General features: G+C 37.9%; 4 protein-coding genes across 5 annotated transcripts in view; 2 read left to right on the top strand and 2 right to left on the bottom strand.

The window, feature by feature from the left end:
* The window catches only part of hwt (SH2 domain-containing adapter heavyweight), a 77,223-nt gene extending 65,813 nt beyond the window's left edge, over positions 1–11,410 (top strand). The window contains exons 6-8 of the mRNA XM_018034899.2: positions 6,195–6,384; positions 6,652–6,771; positions 7,420–11,410. Of these exons, the coding sequence (XP_017890388.1) occupies positions 6,195–6,384; positions 6,652–6,771; positions 7,420–7,609 (500 nt within the window). The 3' untranslated portion in view covers positions 7,610–11,410. The remainder of the gene's footprint in view (positions 1–6,194; positions 6,385–6,651; positions 6,772–7,419) is intronic.
* Positions 11,411–11,572: 162 nt separating this feature from the next.
* Positions 11,573–15,142, bottom strand: LOC108631153 (glutamine-rich protein 2). Its single transcript, XM_026818903.1, has 9 exons — positions 14,542–15,142; positions 13,499–14,001; positions 13,313–13,417; positions 12,965–13,230; positions 12,603–12,848; positions 12,177–12,411; positions 12,048–12,117; positions 11,902–11,957; positions 11,573–11,831 (listed from the first exon to the last, which is right to left on the bottom strand). The coding sequence occupies exons 1-9, from the start codon at positions 14,903–14,905 to the stop codon at positions 11,712–11,714; spliced, it is 1,965 nt and encodes a 654-aa protein (XP_026674704.1). The 5' UTR covers positions 14,906–15,142; the 3' UTR covers positions 11,573–11,711.
* Positions 15,143–15,211: 69 nt separating this feature from the next.
* LOC113465138 (uncharacterized) lies at positions 15,212–16,493 on the bottom strand. Its single transcript, XM_026818921.1, has 3 exons — positions 15,971–16,493; positions 15,665–15,822; positions 15,212–15,557 (listed from the first exon to the last, which is right to left on the bottom strand). The coding sequence occupies exons 1-3, from the start codon at positions 15,999–16,001 to the stop codon at positions 15,390–15,392; spliced, it is 357 nt and encodes a 118-aa protein (XP_026674722.1). The 5' UTR covers positions 16,002–16,493; the 3' UTR covers positions 15,212–15,389.
* LOC108631143 (uncharacterized) overlaps positions 15,745–18,599 on the top strand; it is a 5,961-nt gene continuing 3,106 nt past the window's right edge. Inside the window, exon 1 of one of the 2 annotated variants that reach the window (XM_018034880.2) lies at positions 15,745–15,816. The gene's annotated coding sequence lies outside the window, so the exon portion shown is untranslated. The remainder of the gene's footprint in view (positions 15,817–18,599) is intronic. The other variant, XM_026818915.1, reaches the window with a different exon arrangement.

The following is an 18,599-nucleotide window of genomic DNA, read 5'->3' as shown; positions in this document are numbered from 1 at the left end:
AAATAAAGTATAGACAATGTCCCCAACGATTGTATCTCAGTCTCTCTGCTTCACTTTAGGGTGAACATCCCCGCTGTACCGTGAAGCGCACTTTTCGATCACAAGCCTTGCGTAAAGTTCGCCGACATCTGGTTGTATCTTCGATTTCTTCCATTGGGGAGACTCTTCAGAAGCACGACTAATAAAATATTTTCGTGAAATTTTTTCCTTCCTTCAATAAATGAAAATGATCACTTTTGCACGATGTGTCAAAATGAAAATCAAAAGAATTTATAAATGTTAAAGCCAATTCCACTTCATAAAAATGTTTTTCATTAAATCTGTTTCCATTTTACTTGCTACAAATGAAATTAGTGTAGTTTATATTCAAAACAAAATTGAATTGAATACCATCGGTACCTGAATGTTCGCCGTCCGATGGACTTTCAAATGAGACAATTTCTCTCCATTAATTCCAAACTACGTCCAGCGAAATGCTAACAGACCATTTCCATTTCCCCTACCGACGCTCAAAAACACCGTTCGACTATTCCACCGTGGCTGATGAAAGTGCAACAATTTCTCACTCTCTTCAGTAAAGGAAGCATCCCTTTTTCCGAGTCACACGACGATTTTTACGGATGCTCCGCGTTCAGACTCACGCTTCCGCTTTAATGGCGCGCCGAGACGCGATGGAATCACCGGCGATCCTTCCCTAGCTGCCTGCCGTGCGACGTCCCCAACGTAGTAAATTCCTCGACGTCGTAAATCTGAGTTCCTACCCTTGATTCGTTCCTGCAATAAATACGAATGTGCATGTTTGACTCGTCGCGGTTACAGCTTTCGGAAGCCTCGATTTCTCAGGACGCGACAGTCGCGTCGGCCAAGATCGTACATCCTGATTTTCACGGGGAATTAAAAGTTCCTTTTCGCTTCCGGCGACGTATACCGACGCGGTGAGATTTCCGGCGACTCCTCCGTGACAAGGAATTTCCCTCGAGATGCTTCGCGACTGGCTTTCCCTAAGTTTCTGTCATTGGACCGTCTTGTCGTCTTTCTTCTCCTCTTAGATCTTCTCCAATCAAGTTAGTGTTTTTTATAGAAGTATTCTAATCTCTGTATTCTACGTATTTTGCAATTAGAATGATTTGAACAGTACAATATTGTAAAGAAATAAAAAAAATGAAAAAAATCGATTTTTTATATTTTGTCTTTTAAATAAAGCAGTTTAATATTTGGTGCCCATCAGGACATTAAATGAAATAGATAAGCAATTTACACAGAAACTTATCATATGAACATTCCCATAGAAATAAATGCAATACATTATATGCAATACATATTTCTTTAGATAAGTACATGCAGATTAATCTCAATGTTATCGTAATTTATATTCTCGTTTATATTCAAAGGAGAATTTGTGTAGAAAATTTCCATTGTTCTTTCTCTCATTTCCATACAAGATTTACCATCCTTAAAGTTTCCAAGGTCGTTTGTTCGCGACTCACGCGGCGTACGCGAATAACAACTCCGACACTTATACTTGTACTGTGAAGGAGCCTCGCAAAACTCACGCGACTTTCTTCGCATTTCCCGAGGGACGGACTCGGCTCGGTTGGATGGGGAGTGAGGGGGCGCGGCCGCGAAGAAATTGATTGAGACGTATCTCCGTCTGAGACGGATATTAAAACAGTCTACGCGGGAAACGAGAAAATAAGCGTGCGAATGTCAAGAGGAGAATTTCCCGTGCGTACGCAAGGAAACGTGCAAAGGAGCGAACAAGCGCGTTCATGCGTGTTATGTCTTTACTTCAAAAGAATTGTGATTAAGTCTCAAGAGAATGAGCACTCGTGTACAAAGTATAATGTCTGTGTATATAAAATGCTTTGTTCACAAATAGCAAATGTAATATTGCGTTTAATTCAAATAATTTATGATATTATTTTATGCTAGATTATAGATCATATTTTATACAATAGTTTAGTATATTTTTACACATTTCTAAATGGTTAAATAATTGTGCTAAAAATTGTCAGGACTAAATATCGTTAAATGTTTTTGCATAATCTGATTGTGATCGAAGAAGGAAATACAAAGTTCTGGTTATTGGAATTCTTTCTTCAACGATCATAGTTAAATCGTGCGAAACATATCAAGAAAAAAGATTCTTTGAAGTTTAACCATTGTGAGTCCCAGAACCTAAAAATTTTTCCAACCTACAGTTTCACTATTTCAAATAATTAGTTTATCTCTTACTTAATTTGTTTTCATTAACTTTTATGACAACATATATTTGAGGTATCATACTGCAAAAAATATCACAATGTATTTTAATGCAGTATCTTTACTACAAATTTCATTAATATTCATCAGATTATTTAATTTTTATCTTGATTTACAACAATAAATCATGAGACAGACAAGGCACGATGAACGATTGTAAATTCGAACTGCAGAGCACAGAACATTTCATGTACAGCAACCTAATAGATTTCCTGGTCTCGTTTTGATCGATTGCACGAGTCGTTGAATGTTGCCCGACTGCGATTGGATTTGGACGCGACGGGTTCTTGGAAGTGGGCTACTACCTGCAATTATAACATTTGCTGTGTCTGCGTCTATTTTAGCAGTGGCATTAACAACTGAAATTTCGCAAATCAAGAGTTTTGTGTTTAATGCACAACTACGTACTCTACTATAATTTAACTGAAAGGAAACTCTGGAACTCTGCTCGTAACTTAATTGTTCCAATACAATTATAATTTGTTACAAAGAATTAAATATTGGTACTTCTTCAAAATACCTTAAAACGAACTGGAGGCGCGCGAGCCATTTACGGCCCATCGTTTGTTGGTTTGGTTTCTTCCTTTTATAACTGTTTATTATCCGCAAATAATAGAATGGGACATCGTACTTTTTGTATACTTCTTATACTTTCGCTTCTTATCGTTTTTTAATTATTGACGCTTCATTCATAAATAAAAATAAATGAAAATTTTATCACGATCTTCTAACAGAGGATAAATGTATTGTTGAACACACTGTGAATGTATTGTTGAACACACTGATGTTGTACACATTGTTCTCCAGCGAAAAGAAGAAGAGAAAAAGGCAACGCGTCGGTTAGAATTTCGTTCGTTGGAAATGGGAAATTCGAACAGATAAATCGAGCTGTCTGAACAGTCTGATTAAATTTAATAATACAGATACGGCCAATCTCGGAGAGTAGTGGGTCGGCTGCCTTCGCTGTTCGTTAATGTTTAACTATGCTTGAAACGCACGCAGCGTCAGATGAGCCGAAGGATGTTGCTCTTCGTGAACGAGTTTCTTTCGTCGTTGCGTGCGTGGAAACGGTTCACGTCAGATGAATAATTCAGTCGAACCGAGCGCCGTTCTCCTCAAATTCTCTTATCCGTCGATCGCCTGTACCCAATACGAACGAATATCTTGATGATTTTTGTATTGGAACATTATTATCTACTTACTTCCCATCAATCTTTTCCTATTATAAATAGATTTTAGTTAGGTTTGTATCTTGAAGGTCTGCACATGAAGTCGCGACGATCTTATTCAATTTTAATATTCTGGAATAGTTTAATATAAAAATTGTAATATATTATTTCCTTCCAATTCTATTACCCATTAATCGTCTGTACTCAATCTGAGCAAGTATCTCGACTTTTGAATTAAAGATGGTCGTGTTCTGACAGATCTGTTATTTAGATCTTATCTTGCATCTGAAATAACGACAGTCTTATCACTCTCTAATATTTAAGAATAATTTCGTATAGAAACTTCAATATATTATACAACTGGCTAACCCACTTACTCAGTATCGATTCATACATACTTGTGACGCAACAAATACTTATCTTATTATATAAGAAGGAGAAAAATGCGACGCAGTTTGGTTAAAAGCCTCTCGAAAGTGACACCTGAGAGTTTTATTGCTCGACGAAATTCAATGTCCTTAAATCCCAAAGTACACATGGCTCATCCATAATGTATAGGGTACCGACGCGTCGGTCGCTCGATTCGTTCGGAACGCGTTAACATCGTGAGGAAGCTAACGCGGTGTTACACCTGTCAGAGCAATTCCGTCCTACCTGGATCATGCGACCTTTGGAAAGCCGACCGCTAAGAGATTGCACCCAACAAATGAAATTATATTAGCGGCTAGCGCACCGTGCCATCCCAGTCACTTTCTTAGCCAAGCGCTAAGCAACAATCTACCCGTCGATTATCATCCCCGGAACTTTCACCAAGCCGTATAATAATATTGGCTTAGAAACCCCCGGAAGAGTTTACCTACGGAAATTTATACATTTTTAATAAAGGGTGAGCGATGTTTTCGTTCAGGTAGATAAAATCGGTTTCTGGACAATAATTGTGTATTTACTAGTTCATCCATCTCTCGTGTCAGTTTTATTATTGTCTTAAAAAACTTTGTCATATGTACAAATCGAATCAAATATGTCAGAAATTATACATATAGAAAAATCATCCAGCAATGAATATTTGAAAGAACTTCCCTAATTTTAAAACGCTCTTATGGAAATCCTTCTCAACTCCTCTCGTATTTCTTTTTTACAAAATATTTACTCTCTTAGTACCTCTCAAATTAACACTAGAAAGACTGAAACTTAGTATATATCTATATTGCCCAAAAGCAGTCAAAATGACTGTATTGTGAAAGAATAATGTGTAAAGAAATTTGTCTAAAATTAATTTTTAATATTTTTTATATTATTTACAGTCATATAACAAGTTATTAGTAAATGTTAACAATAAAAAAAATTTACTTCACTTGGAAAAAAAAATAATTTATGCATTATTATTTGTACATTTGCCTAAAAGCAGTCAAAATGACTTCCTTGGGCAATCTAGTGTTAATCTACCGCAAAGATTTCGGTAGCCCACCAACCCAACGCTAAGAGAGTAATCGCAATTTCTTTTCTCCTTGTCTAATTTCGAGTCTCGCTAGAGGTTGCGAAACCTTTAATAAGCGTGGTACTTTACGACTTCAATAAAGACTCCGGCATTTGGAACGTCGTTGGAGGGAAAAGAAATGGCTTGTTGTTTCCTGTAGCCAGATTGTTTACCGGATAATGCGCGTAATTTCCAGGCAAATCTTAAGTAGTGGCAGGAGGATGAAATCTCGCTAATAGTCGATGAAGCTCCTTGAAGAGGGAAGAAATTCAAGAAAGGAATCCCGATTGTATTGTTTCTGAAAACGGACGATTTATTCGTTGGCGAGTGACGAGACGTTTCCATTATCATACCTTGAACGTAGTCTGGCATCCAAAGTCATGGCCCATTGTTCCACATCGAAGGAAATATTTCTTGTCAGATATTATCGAGTCCTTGCTTTGAGAGCCCCGCGCCTGGGTTATTGACGGTGCGATTATGTCGCGTTGAAAAATCGAGCGAACGAGAACTAACCGGAGATTAATGTCGTTTGACACTTTATCAATTTGCCTGTCTTGCATTCCGTGCTATAGAAACTATAATCGAAACGTGCAACCTTGTCATTTTCTTGACAAAGTATTGTATAAGACTGAACTGTAAATATCAAATTGTAGGGAACGTGTAATCAAATATCCATTATACAGGGTGAGTCTCGTAATACAATAACTTTGAATAATTTGACGAAAAAATATTAGATATTCTATTTAAAAAACTGAAGGTGATCCTCATATCTCGATAGAAAAGCGAAGAATCAGAGAAAAATCACAGTACTGCATCAGCCAACATTTGTTTAAAAATCTTTATCGTACAACAAATACCAAGTCGCCAAGTATTACGAGACTTTTTATCGTCTTGAAAGGCTAGAACACTTGTCTAACACAGAATCATATTACCATCTCCAACTGTGATAATATAAAAAATATAGCACGACTTTGTGTGCCGTGAAACCCCTCGTCAGCTCCAAGGTACAAACCCTTTTATTCGTAAACCCTCATGAAACGATTCCATTCTGATAATCGTCACACATCGAGCGGCATAATGTATCGGCTAGGGAACTCGCTTCCCGTCGTCGTGAATCTCAGGGCGTAGTTCGATTTGTTCCAATTACAAAGAAGGGATGAGGGGGTGCCATAAAATCTTGGCGAACAGGGTGGGTTCATCGCGTCGCATCGTGTACGTGTGTATAATCGATGTTTACCCCTCTCGGGGAATTCCGCGGCGTCTAACTGTCGCGTGACTCATTGCAGGCGGCGGTCTGGCGCGTCCGAAGATGACACTGAATCTGGACGGTGGAAACGGTACGAACAACGTCGGCAACCTCGGTCAGCTAGCACCGAAAAAACCTTGCGGCCTCGCCCTCGGATTGCCGCTGGAGATTAGCACCGCCCGCGGATCTGCCGATCTCGTCGACGTGGATCTACCCCTCGAGAGACAAGGGTACGTCTACAGTCCAGTTACTCTTGGATTGCGCAACCTCGTTTTTTACCGCTTGTTGTCTTCGTGCGACGATGTACATTAGGAAAACATGCTGATTCATATGTTTGTTCGCACACGCTGCTGTATCAATATCTTTGAATCACTTCCAATCTTTCGGATTTAGAAACGAAAACAACACGTGGAGAAATATCTGTATAAAGAATGGTTTTATAGTGGATGAGAAGTATTTTGCATCTAAAAGGCGAATCCCCTTTCGTCTGCTTCTAGATGGTATCATGGATCCATCACGAGAATCGAGGCGGAAGCTGTTCTACGACTTCTGAGAGAAGGAAGTTATTTGGTGAGGAACAGCGAGTCGACCAAGCAGGACTATTCCTTGTCGTTGAAGTAAGTTAAATTTCTTAAATATTAGATTAGAAAGCATTAGAAAAAGTGATTATTCAATGAGATTATACCAATAATTAATAAAGTAAGTGTTCCAAACTGAAACAAAATCATAGTTACTAAATTTTGCATTCTAAGCAATTTCATTCGAAAAAGTGATTATTCTGGATAAACTAAGGATCGGAACACCTCGCAATGAACTTTAAACGAATTTTGTTTTGATTCCCTGAGAAATAAAGACGTAGAGTCGAATTGCATAAACACGTATTTTGCACAATTTTTCGGGATAGTCTTCAAATTGAATGAAAGACGGAGAAAGAGTGTGGAACAAAATAGTACGTACATAAATCAATAAATCAGTAAATATATATAAAAAATTAAATACACTGTCTTTGACTTTTCTATAAAAATCAGTAAGAACTTTTCGGATAACTCAATAATTGTAAAAGTATTGAAAATAAGAATTATTTTTATATTTTATATAATGTATTCTAATATTGATATAACATGATGACATTATATAATGTATTCTAACATTGATACTGATATAAGAATGAGAAAATAGATCTCTATATCATTAAACATTAGATACGTTTCATGACTCGTAACATAAATAATTTATGAAACTTACTATTGTGTTTTAATTTTCAGAAGCGCTCGCGGTTTCATGCATATGCGCATCCAGAAGAACGAGGAGCTGAACGCGTACATTCTAGGCCAGTTCAGCAAACCGTTCGACAGTATACCTGAAATGGTTCGCCACTTCAGCGTGAACCGTCTCCCGATACGTGGCGCCGAACACATGTGTCTTCTGCATCCAGTAATAGCTCAGCTTTTGTAGCGCATCTATCGTAGCGCCGTTTAAGGCGCTTCCTACTTTTTGATATCCCCTTTACCAAAGAGAATTAATTACCAATGCGAACCTGAAGAGTAAGTTCTTTATAAGAAAAACAGAAGGAGAAGATGCGCGAGGACTGTTGAGCATGGGAAACGATTGTTCTAGAGGATAATCTAGACTTAGTACTTCCATTGAATTTTCCATTCTAGTCTCGCGTTACAGATCTGAGACTGTGCAATATACTGAAGAGATTTTCTGAGCTTCCGAGATGATGAAACGAGAGAGTGATGGGATCGAGTCGAATGAGGTGGACGAGAACTATTCACGGGAATAATACAGTACAAAGCTTTTAATCAGTAAAAGAGAAGCTTGTTTCCGTAGACTTAGCGAGCGACCTTGAAGTTAGTCTTGTTCGTTATAAATAATCGTTTAAACGATCGACGTCTGCCTCGCGTCGAGTAGGAGCTTTATTAGCCGCGGGGAGAAGAATTAGTTGACCTATGCGAAACGTTAACCGTGACGCGATTATTAATTCCGACTGTTAGCGACGAGCACTCGTTGTTCTATATCGGACACTTTAAAACAGAAAATAAAAACAATTGCGTACAGAAACGTTCAAGGATTGAATTAGGTTCAATGAACGTTTCACCACCAGAAAGAAATCATCGCGCAAATCTATTTCTCCTGTTAGAACCTACACTTTATTTTCACGAAACGTCAATTCCTTGCACTCGATTCGTCTACGCGGTGTCACATGACGGATAAGAGAAACTATTGAAGATTTTGTGATATCAGGAGATTTCATAAGACGCGTGTACGATGTTTGTAACTATAAGAAATTAACTTGAATTGCAAATTTTGGTCTAGAATGGTGAATTCTAAAATTTCACTGGACGAAGAGAACAAATTGATTATTAAAAAAGAAGGCGAAAACTTCAATATGGTTTGGGCGACGATTGAAAGAAGTTGTGTTCGGTTATCCTGATCGATCGAGTAACCGAAGATTCGCCAGTGAAAACTCTGCTTAGACAAGCTACTAAGACAGTGTTCGGGGAAGCACCGTAACAGCTTTACAAAATGGTTGTTCCTTGTGCTCGCGGCTCGCGAAGCCGCGAGTTTCGCGTGTAAGAAACTATCGATGGGATCAGAGTCGTACTACAAGCCGATAATCTTAACGAGAAGGTACTTAGATTTAGATGCGCGGCTGGCCGACCGACGTGGCCTCCGCGTGAAGGAGCTGGAAGCCAAAGGAAAGAGCTGAGTCGCATTTTACGTTCGCGCGAAGTGAAAGAAGAATAGATGACGATACGAAGTATAGAACGCGAGTCCACAGAGTCGCCGTTGTAAATGCCAAAGTTTAAATGCTAATCATGTAATCATTTAGTCAGGATTTAGTTGTTCGTCGTTGTTGATAAGCAATTAAGCTCGTTGTCGGTAAAAAAATTAATTGACGGTCACTTTGCGTTACTGCGAACCGAAAACGATGAGAAAGTAAAGAGGATCGATATCGATGAAGTTGGTAACGATGATTTTTCGTCCGGGCTGACCAGTCGGGGAGAGAATAAAGAGTGAAAGGATAGGAAAAGAGGGCAAGTGCGAGTGAAGAATAAAGACGATCGAGGTCAGCCAATCCGAACCATCGATGGCTCGTCACTCGAGTCATCCGTCCGACAGTCTCTTATTTTTGGGAGATTTTTGCGAGAGGAGGTAACGTAACCGATACATATTTTTTCATGTGATACGAATTTGTTACAGAGATAGCCTAGTTTCACCTGTGATCTGTTACTTAGTTCCCATTATCCGTTGGTCGCTGCGTGCAATATCCTCGTACGATTATGATTAAACGATAATAATTACGTAACGGTAACGATAATAGCGATAATAGATAATAACGATTAACGATAACGGTAAATTAAGTGGGTAATGATTGTAATTTTCAGTATAAATGCAGCAACGACGCGTAATTAAGGCGCGACTCGAGAAGACGTCCGTGGTGTTACAATAATAATTAGTTTCTTGATAAGGATTTTAATTCGTGACGGTTGTGAAGCGAATTTTTTGTTGGACGCCGAGTCCTGTGTTTAACTTATCATCGATTAATTATCTAGAATCCACGTCATACGTAGGCAAGTGCCATAATGTTAAAGCGGATAGAGTTTAAAATATTTTTTTTAGAATTTATTTCGCCTGTCAAAAGTTATAGTTTTGTTCCAGTTAATTGATTTTGACTGTGGAGCCTACGCTACTGATGGTAGCTTCTCAAGTGTTAAAGATTTATACGGGATAGAAATGTTTAACCATTTCGCGTCGGCAGTTCAGTCCGCTAAAGTGCCATCACCGAACGGAGTTTCCGTGGATGACCGTGTGGATGCCGGATATATCCGGCGTTCGTACGTACAGGTCGTCGCGCGGATGCCGGATATAGGCGCTCGAAGCGAAAGGGTTAAATTATGCTATCTCTCTTGCAGCACGGTATTGGCTGGAATACTCATCATACTCTCATTTGTTAGTAAGCAATTTGAAAGAAGCAATTTGGAAGAGAAACATCGTGGCCAGTCCTGTGCTGCGAAAAAAGGATGGCATGTACATAGATAAACTGTATCTCTCTCTTTTTACAGCTCTATCTACGTTTTCGACACACATGGAAGCTACCTCCAGTAGTACATGCTCTAAGGATTTCTAATGAAATCACGAGTGAACGTGATACTAGTCTTAGTTTATGCTTCTTTCAAAAACTGATATTCCTGTTCCTGCGTCGTGTCTATTATATTTATATTTATATTCTATTAGAATATCCCATTTTGTTATTTTTGTTACCAAAGTGAAATGTAAACAGTTTTCTTTTTATATATCATGTATAGATGTGAGCCTAATGTATAATATGAAAGAATTTTTTATTTTATCAGCAGACCCATTCTCTTTTGATTATGTTGAGTGTAATTGCGTACTCGTTGTACTTTAAGCTGCCAGTATTATTAACTATAATCGATAATGCATATCCATGTTAACGCTTAAGACATTATATTGTCCCCCTCCCACCTCACCTCGTACACCCTTAACGGATGATTATGAGAAAATGAAAAAAAAAACGAAGTATAATCTATCTGTACGTACATTTGTTTGCCATTCTATTTATTGCATTGTGTCGTTATATGCCAATGACATGTTCATGTCATAGTCCCGTGTATACCGTTGATTTAATCGTAAGATTATAGCGAGGTAATTCATGGTAATCTTATTATATTAGGTATATTAGCGAACGTAGAATTAAAAAAAAAACGCCATTCACCAGAACGAGACAAAAAAAACTTGAAACTAACGCAAGAACAAAGCAGTCGTAAATTATTGTGGTAGACACTAAAACTTGTAGATACTTCCTGTACCTTGAAATTTGATATATGAAGTAGTATTTAGCTTGACGTATACTCTTCTATACGTACATACGTAAATATTCTATTACTATTACCAGAAACACTAGTGCATAGCCGTTTATAGGACGATCGGAAGTTAATCGAAACTGAAGAATGGGAAACGAGCTCCGATGATGTATAGACGCAACTGGATGCGCTGTGTATACACTCGTTAAACGTAAACGGTTTTCGAGCAGTGTGATGTGCAATAATAAAAAAGAAAGAAAACGAATAGCGACCTAGTGCGGTCGTACACAATGCGTGGATGTGATTCGGTCTCTCTTTTTTTTTCGTTTTAGCATGACAGACCCCACCGATGTTCCAAATCGACTTTACTAGATAGTCTTGTGTACTCCGAAACTCCATCTTAATAATAAAACATTTAATAAAACAACGAACGTCCTATTCGTCCCTGACTCCTCTATGAAATACTATTTCATACAATAAGGATCTAAGTATTTAATATAATAAAACAAAGATTATACTATGCATACTATTTTATAGATTATTTTGCAGATTTTGCTTATGATTAATTATTATTTGCAGTTGATGCTTGATAGGAATTCGTGAATTCTTTTCAAATATTTTTTATATTATTATCCTTTGCTCTATTATAATTGGTATTACAGTCTATAAGAGTTTAGTGTTCATACAAAACATTTGATTAAATTTACAGTAATTAATAGTAGTTTCGATTAATCTTGCTCTCCCATTTCCTCCTCGTCGATGTACCGAGGCATATGTCCTGGAGGTTCAACCGTATCGGTTGGCGCATCAGATTCTTGATCTGTTTCTTCGACAGGCGCTTCCGAAACCTATTTGCAAGAAAACAAAATTTTTAACATTATTTCATTTATTTATACCCCTGCCTTTGAATCTTCTTACCTCTTCGATTACTTCTTTGCTTATTTCTCGAGAGCGTCTTCTTGTTGGCCGTTTTCCTGTTCAAATTTGATATCAATAACATTATTTTGACACTTTATAAGTTATTTCAGTACATTAGAAGGAATCAGATAATCTGTTAAACGTACTTGCGGTGCTGGAAGTTTGTCTCTCAGAAGATTTACGAGATGATACAGTAGCAGTGATCGATGGTCGATCCTAAGACGTATTGCCCTGATCAGTTAAGAAACAAAGAAGCGTAGATAATCGATAATTACCATTGATCGAATTTCGTCACCGTGATCACTACAGTAAGACGGGCCGCAAACGTCAATTTTATTCAACATTCGTCGACCCTTGTACATCTTGCCATCCGTTCCTTTTATCATCCCTTCCGTCAGTTGAACTATCTCCGGTCCCCACTGCGTGAGGAAATGGCCTACTCGCATTACTCTCTGCTGAGGAGTCGTGACCGTATGACTGCCACCGCAATATCGATTGCACAGGTGATCCCTGATAGTTAAAGGAATGTACGTTGAATGTAAAAAACTTTTCTTTAATGAGAATTATTAGAAATGGTGAAATACGATCTATAATCTGCTCTATCTGCTTTGAAAGATATAAATATTATTGCAGAAACACAAAATGGTAATAACATGTGAAAGGAATCTTTTTATATAACTTCACCGGACTTAGCTATGCACCTAGGAGTCTTATCAAGCGGGTCTCGTGCGCTCCTTTGCTTCTTCGTCTCCTCTTGCATAGCTGCCTCAAATTGAATCATATTTCTACTATGCGGTAATCTTTTGCGTTGCTTCCTAACTTGATCCAATTCATATGTTAGATATGGCTTCATACTCAGGGAGCAAGGGAATCCATCTACTTTAAATCTACGGTCGGGGTCCATTCGCATGACGACGTCTTTGTCGCATGATATGCATTGAACATCTCTAAATGCGGTGAATTCAATCAAATAACAAATAAGTATTATTATCCATATCCACTCACAAAAATAGAATGAAATTCGCTTATGCGAATTAACATGATTTCTAAGTAGTTACGATACCTAAGCAGTTTCTTGGTACCAGCTGCTTCAAGTTCTTGTCTAGCTTCAGAAATCGCCTTCAGTTTCTCCTGTAGTGACTTCAGTCGATGGTTCACGAAATCTTTCAGCGGCGACATTTCCATTTTGTCAACCTTGCCCTCGATTTCCTTCTGTACTTCATCTAACGCCTGCTGCCATATCGCTTCCTGTTGCCCAAGCTTACCGATCGCGTCCTCAAGGCCTTGAGCTAGATCGTCACACGCTGCGTCGAATTGATCATATGAAACCTAACGAATCAATTTCCAATAAAGATTTGCAATCCTTGTAATCTAAGTTAGTTATATCGCCGATGGGTGATAATCTTTGAACCTTTCTATTTATCGCATGTGCATCAGCTTTCTCAGCAAGCGCATCCTCAAGATCTTCCCTGTCGGCTTTCAGGGTCTTCAGAAGCTCTACTTGTTCTAATAATGCCTGAAAGATAGCAGAATTAAATAATACGCAGCTAAGAATTCTAATCAACCGTAAATCATTCTGTTGACAAATTGTACTAACATTAAGATGCATCTCACGGTTTTCACGATCATCGATCAAACGATCAGCTGTTTGATTCAGTTTCTCCATTTCGGTCTGGATCTCGTGAATCTTTGCAACCAAATCCTCAATATCGGCGGTGCCCGCAACACCGGCCATCGGTGCGCTTTCTACTTTCTCGAACAAGCATGATACATCCTTCTCCAGCTTCGAAATTCGTCCTCTAATCGAATCCAGGTCCTCCGAATCTATACTTATATCTATATCTATCTTTTCCGTAGGTGACTTCGGACTTTCCACCTTCTCTTTCACTGTTCCTTTCCTAGGCATTGTTACATCTTCTTTTGTTTCATCGACTTTCGGCTCTTCATCGTCCGTTTCTGCCGGTTCTGGCTCTTTCTTTTGCTCCTTCTTTTGCTCCTTCTTTTCCTCCTTCTCCTCCTTCTTTTGCTCCTTTTGCTCCTTTTGCTCCTTCTTTTGCTCCTTTTGTACTTCTACCATTGACTCCACTTTTTGAGCAAGCTCTGAATTAAAGTGTTTATTATGGTGTTATACGGGGTGTATCCAGACGATATAACCGAGCGGGAGTTGAAACTAGTTTAAGAAAATAGGAGTAACATTTTTTCACTTGAGGCTCCGGTTTCGAAAAATCGTGTTTAAAAATTCTGTCAAGTTCGCGTATATTGGACTACTAATTATTTATCCGTTGCAAACATTTTCTTTCGCTTACACTTCCGTATTCAATACCCTGCGCATTACGGTTTGTCTTCAGTCGTTATAAATGTATAAATCATAATCCTTATACAATAATAACGTTTGTATTAAATTATTTTATGCTATTGTTGCCTCGACATTAATTTTCTCTATCAGTCGAACTGTGATAATAACTACTTATCTATTACTACACATTTGAACCTTAAGGACATAATTTGATGTACGCGCTCTTGCCAGGATTTCTGAACGAAATTTTCTTGAAACCGGAGCCACAAACGGAAGAATGTGAATTCCTTTTTTTCGGTTGTTCGTTTTTAAACGCAGAGTCACCCCCTTTAATAAGTTATTACCAGTCTTCGTTTTCGCAATTTTCCCTTGTACTTGCTTCATTTCATCTTTCATTCGTGAGACGTCCACTTTCAAGGTAGTCACGTCATTCTGCATTTGCTTTATGTCTATTCCCCCCAAGAGCTGAGTTAAGGAAATTCTTTTTTGCGTGTGTTCCGGGGCATCCTCGGCTCTTCCTTCTTCTGTACCTTCTGTACGCTCGCCTTCCAGACCCTCCGCCTCGCCCGCGATTATTTGTAAATTCTTAACAACCTGATCCAAATTGTCTACAGCGTTCTCTAAATTCACTAATCTTTCGTCGAGCGGCGACGACATGTCGTCACCCACTGGGAGCGTTGCGTCGCCCTTGATCACGTCTTGCACCATTTTCGTTAGCTGTAAATCAGTTTTATTTTACGCTTTCATCCTTTTAATTTTATTCGAAGTGAGATAAGTTAAGAAAATTTAATTCCAACTATGTTTAGTATATCTACAAAATCTTTCAGCTTACAGAATCTTTCAGCTAAATGGGATCACTTTAACATTTCCATTATTTTCACCTGTATAAGAAAATTTACTAAGGTAATATTGCATTGTTTTAAGATGAAAGTAGATAAAAATGATTCATGGCTTATTAAAAAAAGCTTTTTTTTTAAATATAATTATTTAACGATGTTTCAAAATCATCGACAGTTTTTTAATGAATTCCTATAGTTTTGTCCTATACATTTAGTTGAGACATTCTGCATATTTCATGATTTCCATAAAGAAAAATGTATCGTATAAATTAAAAATTGCATAGTGAGTAAAAAATTTCATTGAGCGATCGATATTTCCATTGTCAGATTAAATAACAGTCACAGTAATCAAGTTATACCTTATCAATACCTTGTTCACTAGCGTCCAGTCTTTTGGTGATGTTGATAACTTGCCAGACATCGGTTACGGGGTCAGTGATCTTACCCTTCAGTCGTTCGATAAGTTCAGGGGTTGTGGCTAACTCTTCCAGCGCTTGAAACCGTTGTTGAAGTTCATTTACCTGTGCAACGTATTAGCTTATGAATTAGTCTGATTCTCGATGAACTTTGACAAGCACTGAACATAAGTTGTTAATCATATGTAAATGTTCAAGCTCATTGTGATTACAGTTTGCTCGAGTCGTTTAAACCCTAGTGCAGTGGGAGCTACGCCATCGACGATCGGTTCAACGAATATAACAGTTTCGCTTTCGCCTTCCGCGCCAGAACCAATCTTTTGCCTGGTACCCTTAGTCCTTTTCAAATCCGCGGACGATTCAGGTTTGTCTAATTTATCAAGCGTTTCATTTAATTATAATGAAATATTTAATCGTTTGAGAAATTTAAATCTTGTTGATCTTGCATTGGAGCATTTACAATAAAATTTTGTTGAAGATGTTAAAGTGAGTCATGGTATTAAAAATTCACTTTTTACCTTCAATTACCACATCCACTTGAATGTTCATGGTATCGCCAGGGCGAACACTTTCTTGTACGTTTCCGGATTCGCCGATGATATTGTACTCTTGGAGATAAAGCGTCGGCCCTGCTTTTAGCGAGCTAACTAACGTCTACAAATATAAAATTGTTGAATATTGCTATTTTTTATTTACGTGCGTGAGCTACATCGCAAGCTCGTTATAGAATTTGATTTTATGAATTTCTCCCGTCAATACGGATGAACTAAGCTCGCGCAGGCGTGGATTAAATAAAATCATTTGCAATGGAGGAATGTACTGTTTTACCTTGATACGATTAGCATCCTCACCTCGATACTCGACTTTGGTCGATTGCAAACTTATCTGATGTAGCAAAATGTGAAGGAAGTTGTGGAGAATATTGAAATTCACTGCTCCAACCTAGACGCGAATATAAAACGATGTACCTGTCGTTAAAGTATTTCTTATGTCTCATGTCAATGGGAAAATGACAGAACAGAACGAAACAAGATTTTTACTTCTGGGGTACCCAAAGCGAGGTCCAACATTTGCGGCAACGAAACCTGTAGACTGGCCACTTCCTTAGCGGAAGGAGGTGATGCGGGCGCCGAGGCTTTCGCCGTTTTCGCCGACATTTTCGATCACTCGAGTAATTTTTCAGAATTTCGCTAAAAAAAAGACATAATAAGAATTCCCTTCGATTTTGCAGTTACCCTTCTCGTGATTCTATCTCTCAAGTGTCATGTGAACGTGTCATTTTGTTGAATTTACGATCTTCTATTGTTTAAATGCGATACTGAAGACCAGACCTGACTAAACGTGCTGGAATTATCCTATAATTGAAAATGCACTGCCATTTATGTATTTACAAATTAATAACGACATTATAGAATAACTTCTTTAACTAAGGAAGTTAATTACACTAGAAAACAGAATCAATTTGAAGGCAAGCTTCTTTTTTCTCACCCTTATGAAGCTTGCTCGAATCAGATATAGGTGGTGCAACATGTGATATTAGTAGGTATCGCCACCTTGCAGGGTAAGTTTTCGATTTCTCTCAATTTTTGATAAGAATTCAAAGTGATACAAATCTGACTTTTCTAACATTAGTCGGTAAATTTCTGGACTTTTTTTGCTTTACAAAAACAGTGCAAAGTGTGGAGTTAAGGAACGGCACTTTTCATCTTTATGAAAGAAGATCTTTGAGTCATCAGGTACCCCAGTGGAAAGAGTTAAATCGTTTCCTGTTTTTTTTCTGGAATTGCTTAAAACAAAGCATTGTAATTACGGTTTTTTTAATCTATTCAATTCTGTAATGTTCAGTATATTCTGATTAAACCATGATCAGAGCACGACAGATTGAACTATCATCTTACCAAAAAGATACCTGAAGATCCGAAAGTCTTCTTATATAAGGATAAGAAATCGATTCTCGTAAAGTCCTATTTCGATCACTTCAGTAACACTGACATTTTATTTTATCAGAATTTACCCCTGTGGCGATAGCCTTGTTTGTGTAAGTTTGTACGGTCCTTGAGACAAAGAGTGAAAGCGTGAGGCATCTGTTTCCTAGACATTTTCCTCTTCGTTTTCAAGGATGGAAGATAGTTTTCTTAGCATCCACATTCAGGGAATTTTTCGTAGTTTTAAGAGTCGTTTTTGTTTGGACGACACTTTGTGCACGACCGTGCTAAGAGATAGACCTCAGACGTAATATAACTTGTTATTTAATAAATAAACTTGTGCTTGTATATTTTAATCACTTAATATGTATACCACCAATATTCCAAACCCCTTCAAGTTTTGTCGTACGTAGAAATTTCCGCAACAGACTTTGTCACAATATCGGATTGCGCGATTTATCGTCTGAAAAGTGGAACGCACATAGCTGGCAGATGCAAAAACAAACAAAAAACGTTTGTCACACGGTGAAAAATGCAACAACCGTTCACTTTAATATTAACGTGTTCGTTCACAATAACTTGCATCACGTTCTAGGCGTTATACCACCGTTACCAGCGTGTCGTATTAATGAAACAATAATTCATCGTGCTCCACTCTTTGCATAGTAAAACCGTTTGTCCGCGGCGTGTACGTATACACGACAGGTGGTGCCTATCGTGGAATAGAAACAAATTCGCGATCAAAACGTAGATTAGTTAGCGACATACATATTTTACCGATACCGCGGTACGTACTACCGTATGACATCGCCGATCGCTTACAATGTCTATCCGATACGGTCTCAACGTGTGCATCGATCGCCAATATTTACATCTGTGCGCCGATACGGACGACGATTAATCCAGCTTTATCGTTATCACAGGCTCAGCATGAATTTTTGTGAATTTTTCATATTACTGCAAGTCTATACATAGTTGAGTCCTTGTTAAACTACCGTGAAATTCTTGTTTTTTTTTTTTTTTGCATAGAATAATGAATTCTTAGTATAAATCACACATAGGAAACCAAAATCTACTTTATTTTAATGTATAGACATTTTTTATATATTATTGCCAGTTAAGGTATTGAATGGATTATTATAAAAAGAAAATTATGATAAAGCAGTCATGTTCCATGGGAAGATTCTAAAAGTAAGCAGCTGCTATTTTTTATATTAGCAGC

Source organism: Ceratina calcarata, unplaced genomic scaffold (genome assembly GCF_001652005.2).
Source record: "Ceratina calcarata isolate Rehan_Ccalc_2016 unplaced genomic scaffold, ASM165200v1 scaffold145.2, whole genome shotgun sequence".
Taxonomy (NCBI): Eukaryota; Metazoa; Arthropoda; class Insecta; order Hymenoptera; family Apidae; genus Ceratina; species Ceratina calcarata.
The sequence above is the reverse complement of the archived record's forward strand: the minus strand, read 5'-3'. Positions and strand labels throughout refer to the sequence as shown.